The sequence below is a fragment of the Poromitra crassiceps genome (assembly GCF_964638095.1).
Source record: "Poromitra crassiceps genome assembly, chromosome: 7".
Taxonomy (NCBI): Eukaryota; Metazoa; Chordata; class Actinopteri; order Beryciformes; family Melamphaidae; genus Poromitra; species Poromitra crassiceps.
The window spans coordinates 4,195,191-4,208,391 of NC_139628.1; the positions used below are offsets into that span (position 1 = coordinate 4,195,191).

General features: G+C 39.6%; 1 protein-coding gene across 1 annotated transcript; it reads right to left on the minus strand.

The window, feature by feature from the left end:
- Positions 1-288: 288 nt before the first annotated feature.
- On the minus strand, positions 289-2,246 carry LOC310780284 (putative nuclease HARBI1; the record flags this gene model as incomplete). Its single annotated transcript, XM_083640843.1, has 5 exons — positions 289-525; positions 635-761; positions 1,126-1,347; positions 1,654-1,902; positions 2,161-2,246. 5 exons carry the CDS (start codon positions 2,244-2,246, stop codon positions 289-291), a joined length of 921 nt encoding a protein of 306 aa, XP_083496969.1.
- Positions 2,247-13,201: the final 10,955 nt, after the last annotated feature.

Here is a 13,201-nt window from a genome sequence, read left to right on the forward strand (position 1 = left end):
CCTATTTACAACCTATTTACAACAAATGTAATAAGAATTACTATTTACAATAATACAAGGTCATGAAACAACAGGGTTCCCACACCTTCCTCAACATCAAATTCAACGACTTTCAAGGACCCAACACAGCAGTTTGAGACATGGATCAAGGTTAATTACTGTTACAACAAACAACAAACAACAAATTTAGGAGAATTAGCAACACAAACAAGTGAGGGGGTACTACTCGCATGGCAAAACAGCTCAAGGGGTACACAAAACAAAAAACCCTCAACTGAAAATGGGTTCTCAGTGCCGTGCGTAGCCATGTCCACCGACCACACCCTGGAGAGCGCTAACTTGTGCTGACAGACGGTCACGCAGGCCGTTCCCGGTCATCTCTCCGGCGACTTGTGCCTCGCCCTCGTCGTCATCTTCAGCAGGGTCTGGCACATCTTCCTCCTCCATGACGTCACCCACTCCCAGGCAGATGTTGTGCAGCGTGGCGCATGCCATGATGACATCAGGAACAAAGGTGGAGTGTACCTTAGAGTGAAAGCAAAGATTAATTCAAGGATAATGTAGTATTTTCTTTGAATTTGCTCACTTGCTGCTGTCATTCTCACAGTTTGTCAGCAATGAAAAAGAAAATTACCTCCAGGGCCTGCAGGAAGATGGCTCTCCACCGGGTCTTCATCATTCCAAAGGCTCGCTTGATGATGCTGCGAGCCCTGGCGTGGTGGGTGTTGAAGCGCTCCCTCTCTACACCTCTGACAGGTCTCCTGAAAGTAGGGATGCACCGATATGAACATTTTGGCTGATACCGATATTAACATTGCTGTTATAGCCGATATTTACAGATGTCGATATGATCTATATAAAAACACATTTCCATGATAATCAAATTTGGTATATACCGGTACTGAAAAAACATGTAAACACTGATTTTGAAAAAGTAATGCATGTCTTTATTTGAAAAACATTTAGGAAAAGCCCATAAATCATAGATTTCCTGCATTATTTCCTCTCAATGTGAAAAGTTTTTTTACGATAACAGATATTAACATCTGACCGATACCGATTTGTAAAAAAAAAAAAAAAAAAAAAACATCGGCTGATATCGATATGATTGCCGATATCGTGTACCTGAAAGAAGTTATAAGGGCCAGTGGTCGCTCCAAACAGGGGTAGCCACTGTCCCCGAGGAGGAAAGTGCCAGGGGGAGGGTAGGCAGAGTGGTAGATGGGACTTCGCCGCAGCACCCTTGCATCATGGACCGACCCCGGTGATCCCACATAGAGGTCCATGAACCGCCCCCTGCTGTCACACACTGCCTGCAGCTGGATGGAACAAAACATCTTTCTGTTCCTGTACAGGGGTTAAAGCAAGAAACACAAAAAAATATTTGTGAGCCTGAAAAGTTGTCCAGGAGGAAATGTGTACAAAGCATTGAATTAAAACAAAACAGTTTATCATCATCATTGATAAACTGTTTTGAAGTCAGTCATTTAGTTTGACAGTTATTGAGAGCTGATTTGAGTTAGGACCAGTGACATAACTCTTAATAACTGTCAAACTAAATGAACGACTTCAAAACAGTTTTCTGATATAATACTGATGTTCTAATGATACAAAGCTGGTTGAAAATGGGCGGAGTGTTCCTTTAAGCCTTGCCTGTAGCATTGCGCGTCCTCTTCTCCAGGAGCCTTGATCCTAACATGACAGCCGTCAATCGCCCCACGGGCATTCCTGAACACTGGGTGCCTGGCCAGGCGAACGAAGCCATCGCCGACTGCCCTGTGCTCCTCCTCCGTCTGTGGGAGACGGATCACCTGAGGGGCAACGCTGAGGAGTTCCCCCGCCATCCGGTGGACCAGCAGGTGGACTGTGGAGCGCGGGATGTCAAATGCCCTGGATGTCACCCTATAGGTACGGATGGAGATTGAGACTGTCACGCGATAAAAGCAATATGTTACGAATGTATTATCGACTCGTCTTTCCACCAGATAATAGAAAAGTATTGATAGTGGTATCGATAAAGACTCACAGATCTTTAAGCCATTGAATTGAATGACTTTATTTGCCACAATATGCAAGATTACATACGAGGAATTTGTCTTAGTGTTCAGTATGCCCGAAAATGTAATTAATATCAGTAAAAATTTACTACCCCATCCTTACCTGTAGGACGCACCAGCTGCCAGCCAAAAGAGGAAGACCAGCACTTCCAGCTCTGGTCCCCAGCCATGGTGCCGCTGAGGGTCCATTGTTTGGAGGAGGGCTGTGATGGACAGGATTCATACAGCTTTATAAGAATAAAATTCAAGAACTAAAATAAAATATTTCCCAATCTTTCAACACTTTGTACGAACCCTGGATGGAGCCTCGGTGGAGCCGGAAGTCTGGACGTGTGTCCTCCCCGTCAAAGTATATGCGCAGAAGGGGCACGTGCATGTTAAGCCAGCAGTAGGTGGTCAAGATCTCCTGTTGGGGGAGGTGTACATTTTAAAACTGATGAAATCTGTTGAAAGTTTAAGCCGTTTATGTCAACCAATAATTTATTTGCCATATGCATACACATTTATTTATTTCCTATGATAAAAAGGGGTCATGTGATTTTAAATGTCTATTTATGGTATTATCTTATTCTATAAAGAGTGACATATTAACCAAAGTATACAGTGGTGAACATTTAACCATCTCAATGTTAAATGTTTAATCAATTACTGTACCCATCTGTCTTCAATTGTATTAAATCCTAATACCTCAATTTACCAATCTGTGTTATAATTTATTAAACTGTGATTGATCTGAATTGAATTGAATGTAAACTATCTTGGTCGCTATCAGTCATGTGGGAATGGTGTGGGATGTGGTTCACCTATAGATAGCATCCTAGTTCGTCTTTGAGACATTCTACCCGCTAAATATGTGTTGGTGCAATGGCCTATACCCTGGGCACAAGACAATAGCATACCGGTACTAACTTCACCAGAGCATTCCAGCATCTGATGCCAACTAGCGTGAATCAGCAAGCCACACAAACGAATGAATGAAAATGAGTGAAACACGTCCACACCGCACTTGTGCTTGTCAACAAAATGTAGTCTACACATTTAACCGTTACAAAAGGTGACATGTTGGTCAAGTATTGGCAATCATATTTTTTCTTTAAATTTCCTTATAAAGTTAGCTAGCAACTTCGCTAACTTAGTTAACGCTAACGCGTTAGCATCATGCTAATGCTATGCATACCTCGTTTCGGTCTGTAGATGCCAGTGCTGCCCAACGCCTCAAACGTATCATCCTCACTCTGCCCTCTTCGGCCTTTTCCTCCGCCTGGTCATTGAAATAAAAATGAATAATAATACAAATAAAAATAAAAATTATCTCTTCTTCCATGGTAAGTGTGTGTGAAAGTCTGGAACCCGCCAAGTCTTTTCAAGTCATGCTGTTCTTCTGTGAACCCGTCTTCTTCTTCTTTTTCATTCAAGTTTCCGGCAGTGTAGACGTTACTAGGCGTATCACTGCCCTCTACAGGACAAGGATAAAACTCTGCTACCTTAAACCGTTAGGCTGTCTGAAACGAGTTATTTTTCAGTCACCTATTATTAAAATTAGCTACCTAATTAACCAGGTACCTATTCAGGTATCAGGTGATATTCAGCTTCCTTGCGTTACAGACGCAGCCTCTGAGATGCTTTCTAAGCTTAATGATTGTTTTCCGCATTTGGTTCAGTCTCAACGTGAGGATGTGGTCAATTTAATTAAAACTCATGTGTCTCTCTTTTCAGATGTGCCAACGCGTACTCATGTGTTGCAGCATGACATTGACGTGGGAGATTCCCCACCGATTAAGCAACATGCCTACCGGGTAAATCTGGATAAACGCGTTCGTCTCCTTTTTGCTTATTTTGGCCGAACTGCCAGGTTACCTTGTTTTATGGTTTTGGGCTCTTTTTTCTTGCAGACTTTGCAGACAGGCCTACAGCCTGACGAAGACCAGAGGTTGAAACGCGTTGCGTCTCTTGTGCCCTTGTCCTATGAAGATGTATTGTGTATTAACTATTGAGTATACCTGTACATTACTTCTTTATTAATTAAATTATTTATAAGCATCAAGAAGCTCCTTTTTTCTATTTACTATTTTTTAGACTTTGGGGAAGGAAATTAAAAAAAAACAATAATTTTGATTAATTTGTTGGCGTCCTTTTATGTTGTGTTCTCCACTTGAGCCTTGTTTTATTTATGTATTGTGGAGGCCGTAACATAATGGGGCCTCCCAATACGGCCTCCACAATACATAAATAAAGGTCAGTATCTCATAACCATTTTAAAAGTTCCAACTTCACCACGGTCACCGAGCTACATCGCAGGGCGACCCTCCAAAGGGAAGCCAACACTACCTAACACTAACATTACCTGGAGGCAACTGTTGAAGACAAGGACAGAGCTCGCAGAGCTAAGAAGTTACAAGTTCATCATCAGGAGTAGCTACTATGCTACCCCAGGAGAAGAGGAGGGACAACAGAGAGTTTTCCCTCTATGAGCCCTCGCCACATGACATCCAAATGCCTATCACATTTGCCCCGCCGTGCACCAAGAGCGGTGAGCTCCTCAGTTCCCTCTGAGCAAGTGCACGCATGGTAGGGAACACCCACACAACATACATTTTAGAGTAAAAGGCATCATTCCTCAGACTAAACATACCTCATGCCTCAGGTGTGCTCTGAAACAGCTTCAGTCCTCACACGAAAAGCTGTCATTCCTCCTGCGAAACGGCTTCACTCCTGTGGTGAGAAGTTTCGTTTTAACCTTTAAATAAGTCCATTTACTAGAGAGTAAATTGTAAAATAGTTTATTTACAAAAACAAAAGTCCACACACGGATCCGGATCACTGCCTGCTCACACAACTTCCTGGAGATGGCAAATGACCCCTAACAAAGGGTCCTCTACTCCTTTATAACCTTTGGTCTAGGCTCCGCCCAGACACTGTGTCTGCAGTCCACAGCGCCCTCTATCTCCTTGGAGAAGTAATGAACAGGGATTCAGATTTATTTATCTACAATTCCCTCCTTTTTTTCCTTTTAAGGAAAAACTTAACTGAGGGATTTATTATAAAGTTGCTTTTTGGTTTTGCAACTTTTGTCTATCAGCATACATCATCAGCATTAAACAGCTTTCAAGGTCTATAGTTCACTATCAATATTTGGCATATGTTTCTGAATTCAATTAGGGAGTGCAGGATTCTTGTGGCAATTTTTATTTCTTCTTCGTCCTCGCGTTGGGTCGTCTTCATTGGCTCCACCTACTTGCTATTCACACACACTTCATCCATTCCAACTTCATTCATAGATCAATATCCTTTCTCACTGCTAAACTGTCTGTTTTATTGAAATGTTCCATCTGTCTTGAACTCGATGTCTCCCTCGATGTTCCTGTTATTCCTGAAACAGAAAATCTAATCTTAGTTCTCTTTTATTTACAGCAGTTTATCTCAACAGTCATACTATTGTTTAATTTTGATTGCATTTTCATCCAGATAGACTCAATAATCTTATTGTATGTTCTGTGCATGGTTCCCTTCTTATATTTATTTTATTATTTGCTATGATTATAATTATTTTCTATTCCGAATTAACTGCTTCCTCCTCTGTTTATCTAACCCTAGGGGATAAGATTGTTAATCATATTCATTATAATCAGAGTTCATGCAGACATTACAAAATGAAATTCAAGGATTTTCCAGTACATCTCATAATACTATTTTCATTGTCAAGGACTTCACATAAAACCAAGACTTCATGGCAGATGTAAATTTGGCTCAAAGGCCATCAATTTTACATTTTATTTTATTGGGTATTTGATAAACTGAACTTTCATTTATTGGTCTAACAACACAAAAGCTTAACTTCTGTGTAGTCAGATCAAACCCCCTCTTTCCTTAAGTTCCACATTATTTGTTTCTGTTTTGCATATGCTGTTCCTACTTGGCTTAGACAACCTGTATGATGATGGGGTCAGCATTATGTGAAGGGAAAATTGCAAAGTGAACTTGCTTATTAATCAATGGGAGGCCACATATAGTATATTTTGAGAGACAAGCCAAGGACCACTTAAAATCTGTCCACAAGCCTCACTTGGCCCCAGGGCCGTGCTTTAGCCTGTATTGAATTTTAATTTTCCAATTCATCTCAAATTACTGCACAATCTAGATTGCACATTTTGCCAAGAAAATCACACAATATATCAGCTTTAAACTAAAACAATAACACTACTACAATTGCAAGTCTACAACCAAGCCATTCTACAAAGATGAATCAACTTGCCTGTTTCATGGGTGACGCTAGCATGGAGCACTGGACAATTTCCCTCATTATTCCGCATTATTTGTAATTAAATTTGTACTGCATTATTTTCATACTTACGACCCTAATTTCCTATATTTCCATATTATTAATTGCTATATTCATTGATTGTATCGCTCCATTATCAAATATTAATTGTCCAGGTTCCAGCAATGAGTCATTTCCTATCTGTACACTCCTAAATGTTCCAATGCTCCTCTCTGTCTCAATTTTCTCTCCTGTAATGACACAAACAGAAATTTTGAGCATCTCTTCTGCTTACAATGCACACCACATTGAACTCATCACTTACATTACTATTCTAACAAATTATTTACATGGCAATACACAAACATATGGATCTTCAGGGTTCTCATTTCCGTTCATTTGACATTAACTCATTCATGGCCAGTTTAGGACTGCCAATATTTAGCTCAGGCCAAAGATTTTCATAATTGTTGGTCATCTTTCAAGACCCACAGTAAATTATCTATTAGCACCAAAGTGATTTGCAATACCTCAAAATGAAGATGTACGTCTCTGGGTTCACCAGGGAAAAAAAAGTGAGCTTTTAGCATGTTCTGTACTCTACTTATAGCCATTTATATACACCCTGTTTTCACCAAAAAGGTCTCTCTGAGAAGAGAAACAGGAGAAAAGGCCATTTTTGTAAAGGACACAATCTCAGGCAGAACTCGCTCTCAATTCTTTTATTTTGAACTGTATTGACATCAGACATGTAAATATTATTCGTTATGACACAAATGAATATATATATATATATATATATATATATATATATATATATATATATATATATATATATATATACATGAAGTGCTTTTTTTACATTCAACAATACAGTTTACTCAGTGTGAGTGAGTGTGCAGACAGACACACAGACAGACAGACAGACAGACAGACACACAGACAGACAGACAGACAGACACACACACACACACACACACACACACACACACACGATCCCCCTTTTATCTTCGTTACGTTGTTTCCGGGTCTGAGTACTGCTGGCGTCTGCTGCTGTGACTGCCGCTTCTGCCCGCGTCCTTACTTTTCGTTATTGTTAGCTGTTCGTGTGTTTATTTTGTTTTGTTCTGGTCCACCCGTCCTCGTCCATGTCTCCCTGTCCTATCCTCCCTGCTGTTTGATCGTTCCCGTTTTCCCCTCGGCTATTCAACACGTCCTCACTCAATCCAGTCCAAACTCTGGATTACCCGTCAAACTGATCGATCATTTCCTCATTCCTCCGCTGATCAACACATCTCTGGATTACTTTCTCCCGTTGGATTTATCATTCCCTCTCACTGCCTGGACTCCTTCTGCTTCGCCCCTCCATGACCGACCCGCTGCGTGTGACTCCGTCTCGTCTCTTTCGGGCTGGCACACAGGAACGGGGTCCGGGACTCGGATCATGTTGGTCACGGGTTTGACTACCGCGAACAACTCATCCATGTTCGCTCTGCCCTACAGCAAGGCGACCAGCTCGTGCAGCGCGCCGAGGGGCGTTTCAATGGCGTTTCTCCTCTCTGCAACAAGGAAGCGTTTCTCCGTTTTCTGTTTTTCCTCCTGCTTCATTTCAAAACAACAGCTGCGGTAGTTGTTTGTTCACGTGTTGTCGGCTTGACTTTGAGGCCAGGGACCTGATACCATGTCACAGGCTGGGGAAGTCTTTGAACTACGCGCTGCACTAATAAAAACAAAAACACATCAAACACGTCTTTGGCGTGGAGGCACATTCCTGATAAGACGTTAAAGACGTCTTTGGCCATGAATGAGTTAACAGCATAATTTGTATAAAGAATGATTCATCTCACCTCTTAAATTGATTCCTCTTCAATATTACCTGCTCTGGATTAGGTCCTCACCCAACTTTCATAATTAGTTATGAATTAGTTAGTTTTGGTTAGTGTATTAATTCATTCAGTATTTCAGCTGTTACCATAGTTCAGTTCCATATGTCATACTTACCTTACTTTTTGATCCTGTAAACAAATAATAACGCAACCAATAACACAAATAAACATTCTCTAGCTATTGAGCTCACTTAGATTCTATGAACAAATAAATTCTCCCCAGGTCAGTCAGAAAATGTCAAGTCCGTCCCTTTCACTCTCTCTCATACACACAAGTCTCAAGTCTTAACTCCGAACTCTTCTTCCCCCCTCTGAAAATCGCTTCCAGATTTTCATTCCATTGTCCATCTCTGCATAACAGACAAGCACACAGATTAATGACAATTTACACTTTTAAAAGCAAGATTATTTCCTCCACCATACATTATACACATATATGTCAGGAACTTTCCATGTCACTCATTGCGTATGATAAAGCATTATTTCCCACAAACTTCCACACTACTTCCACTTCCTTATGATGAAATAAAAATTAGACAGAATATTAATTAACTGTAGAGCCATCAGCCAAGACAATACAATTACATGTAGTTGGGTCTTACCAATGATTTTTCTTCAAACCTGGAAGGAATGTTATCTTACCCCTGTTTACAATGACAGATTGCTGTTCTCTGTCTCCAAATTATCATTTCAATCACTCCCATTGCAATAAAACCTTTAATCAATATGACTTTCGATTGTTTTATCAACTGTTTCCTGTGAAATGAAAATATTAGTACCAAAATTCTGTTGTCTTACGAGTTCCTTTTAAATGATCACCGATCCTTTCCAACCCATTATTATGCTGAAGCTCTGACTAATGGCTCTCCTCATAAGCACTGCTTCTCCTCCTTCTTGGTATCTGAAAGATAAGAGTTAATTGTCCCTGCTACATCATTCTTAAATTACACTGACTTTACATTGATATAACAGATTAACATGAATTGGGCCTTGCTGTTGTTTTTCTCCTGGGCTAAAAAACAACCCAACCTTAACCCCCCCCCCCCCCCCCCCTGGGTCACTATTGGACAGGACACATGGTGGGCTGATTTAGCCCAGGTGCTGGGTTTTACTATTTAGCCCATAATACTGGGTTGTTCATTTGACCCACCTAGTGAGTTACATTAACTCTATTGCTGGGTTATATTAACCATACATTGGGCTATTTGCTGGGGTGTTCATTTGACCCAACCTTGAGTGAAATTAACTTTATTGCTGGGTTAAACATTACCCATATTCTGGGCTATAATAATAATAATAATAATAATAATAATAATAATAATAATAATAATAATAATAACAATAATAATAATAATAATAATAATAGTTATTATTATATAACTATTATTATTATTGTTATTATTATTATTACAAATATTATTTTGTTTGATTAATAATAATTTCCCATAATCATACAAACACACTATACAAAAAAGGCCACTGTAAATGTGCATTTAATTACATTTTACAAAATGTACAGCTGCACAAGGGTACACACAAAGCCATGTACCTCTAATGTGGCTTTGTGTATACAGGCAGGCTAAATAAACCAACAAACAAATCACATTGCTCAGGTTTGGATGCATATAATCTCAGTATATCTACTTCCCTCAGTATCTTGCAAAATGGCTGTATATAAAAACACCAGTTGATGGAACAGCTTCTTAAACACAAACAGTGAATAGCATAAGCATAGCATAAAATCAGTGTATAAAAAAATAAATGTATCAATCTGTTTGTAACGTGGGCTTTGGGGACCACCAGGGGTCCTTGAGGGAGTTATAACTGATGAATTGTTAAACTTCAGCATTATTTCATTTACAAGGCGTTGACACAATTAGAGAAAGTATAATACTGCAAGTATTTAGATTAGATTCTCTGTTCTCTCTCTACATACCGTCATGGGCTTCTGGACAAAATTATATCTGACAATAAAAACATTCTCAGATTTGAGTTCAAGAGACTGTACATCTCTCTAGTGTACATCTAAGGTCTGTACATCTAATGTGGACTGAATTAGGGGTCCTTGATATGAAAAAGGTTAAGAATCACTGCTTTAACACACACACACATATACACACACACATCTATATATCAATATGTATATCTATATATCAATATCTATATCTATATATGATTGATTGATTTGATTGATTGATTTATTTATTAAGGTGTCATACACATTGCTGTGCCCAGCCCACATGGGCTTGCAGGACACACAGAGAATACAGCAGTAAGAACAATGTATAAAACCATACAATAAAAACGTCACAGCACCAATACATTCAAAACAACATAAGACGCGGAGCAACATATTGCTCAGACCCCCAAAAACAGATCCGTACATCATTCTCCAAACAAAATGCTTTGTCTTTGCTCCCAAGCCTGGCAGATAAAGTTTGCAGTGAAAAAGATACCTTTTTTAAAACATAGCTCGAGTTTCTCATAGTCGTCCAACTCAAAAAAGTCAGCATAAATTAAAGACATTTTACTAAAAAGTACAACCCTTGCCTCATCATAAGCTGTACAGTAGAACAAGAAATGAATCTCGTTTTCAATTTCCTGTAGTTCACATACTAGACAAAGTCTATCTTCTTCAGGGATAGCTTTGAGTCTACCAGTTTCTAGTGCTAAGGGAAGAGTCCCCGAGCGTAACTGTGCACACAGAGATCTTTTTCGTCTGTTTAAGTCAAATTTCACATATGTTTCCACACAGTAACTATCTTTTATGAGGCGATAGGTTCTTAGTTTTGGTTTATGCCATAGGTCGGCAGACCATTTGTCTTTGTACAGCATAAACATGTTATTCATAGTCACACGTGTGTCACAGATTAACCTGTTATGAAAAATAAATGACAGATTGTTTGAGTAAAACAAGGCTTTCAATTCATTTGCCCATGGATGACCATGAGCAATGTCCCAGTTGAAGATCTTTTTGGTTAATCTCTGGTCAGACATTCTCACCAGCCTATTCCAGAGTCGGAGCATTTGAACTTTGTGTCTGATGTTTGGGGGCTCCCAACCCATGTCACCACTAATGGCTAAAACTGGAGTGAGTTTATGGACTCCTAGAAAATATCGGATGGCTCTGTGATGTATAGAGTTACAGCTTGGGTGTTCACGGGAACCCCAAACACCAGAAGCATAATCCGACACCGGACAGACACATGAGGTATACAATTGTGTATAAGTATGAAAACCTAGATTACCGCAGTGTTTAACTTTGTTTAGTACAGAACCCAATGCTCTTCCCGCAGATTGAGCTAGGACATTGACTCCCTCCTTAAAGGTCATATGCTCATCTAGCGTCAAGCCTAGATATTTATAGTGTTCCGTATATGAAAGTACTATAGAACCAAAGTTAAATACAAAAGAGCTCCTCACTTTTGATGTGGGTCTAAAATGTACTATTTGTGTTTTGTCTTGGTTCACCAAAAGTCTCCATTTCCTGCACCAGTCAGCAACAATGTTCAGCATGATCTGCATGTCGTTTTCATGCTCAGCGAGCAAGACTATATCATCTGCATACAGTAATATGCTCACAGTCTGGTCATCAATTTTAATTCCCCTGTTGCATGCCTTAATTTGAAGGGCTAAATCATTGACAAAGATTGAAAATAGTGTTGGGGACATAACATCCCCTTGTTTGACGCCGGATTGTTGGGGGAACCACCCAGTGAAATATTCGTTAAGTTGAACACGCGCTACAGGTGCTTGGTAAAGAGACTTAATGGCATTATAGAATTTCCCATTGACCCCGCAGTTTAATAATCTATATAGAAGAAGATCTCTATTTATCCAGTCAAATGCCTTCTGAAAGTCAATGAAACAAACAAAAGACGACGTCCTTTCCTTAATTTGTGCACGTATAATAGAGCTGACTGTATATATGGTCAATACAGCCTCTGGCTTTCCTAAATCCATTTTGCTCATCCACAAGCACCCCCGTCCTCTCAAGATGCTCGGTAAGTCTACTATTTAATAATGAGGAATACAATTTATATACGCAACTAAGAAGACTTATACCCCTATAGCTAAGAGGCAGCTTGGGATCATTTTTTGATGATTTCGGGATAGGTACAATAATACTTTTGTGCCACTGGGTCGGAATGGTGCCACTATCAAAACAAAACTGGAATAACTCACATAAGACATTAAAAAGCCTTGGCGACTTCAGTACCTCATTTGTAACTTCATCAATTCCGGTCGCTTTTTTCGTTTTGCATTTTACTATTGCATTTTTTATCTCGTCCATAGACAAATTTACATTTAGATACATATTACAACTGTTTATATTAGTAATCATATTATTTTCCATTACTTCTTTTCTGTTAGTTATTTCCAACAAAAAAGTTTCGTCGAAAGAATGATTACAGACGGAAAACAAATCGGCAAAATCCTTCTCCCACTTTAATAGTACCACTCCTAAAGCAGAGCTACAGCCACCATTTTCTAATGTTACCTCCATGGGTATCTTATTTGCTTTTCTAGGGCCTAATCTATTAATTTCCTTCCAGAACTGTTGAGGATTATGAGTTTGCAGGTGGTCGATCTGTAATGAAAGGCCTCTATCAAATTTGCGCTTTATGGTGCGCAACCTTTTATCAAATTTGGCTTGGTTTTCTTTAAAGTTTACTCTCAGCTCCTCCCTCCGTTTTTTATCCGTACATTTTAGAAACAGTTTCTCCGCTTTTCTTACATTAACCCACAAATTCTGTAGTTCGGGGTTCCAGTAAGGTTTGTAAGCTTTTCTAAAACCCTTATGGTTATTACCTTTATTTCTGGTACAGTTGTTCAAAGCAGAGTAGATACATCCGCACAGATTATCGTACCAGGTGTCCAGACCCTTTTGGTTGCCTTTAGTGCAGCCCAGTTGTTTGATGAGGTCCCCCAGTATGGCATTGTATTGGCTAGAGGCCAAAAAAGAATCTGGGAGTTGCCTCACTGGTGCAGATTTTGAA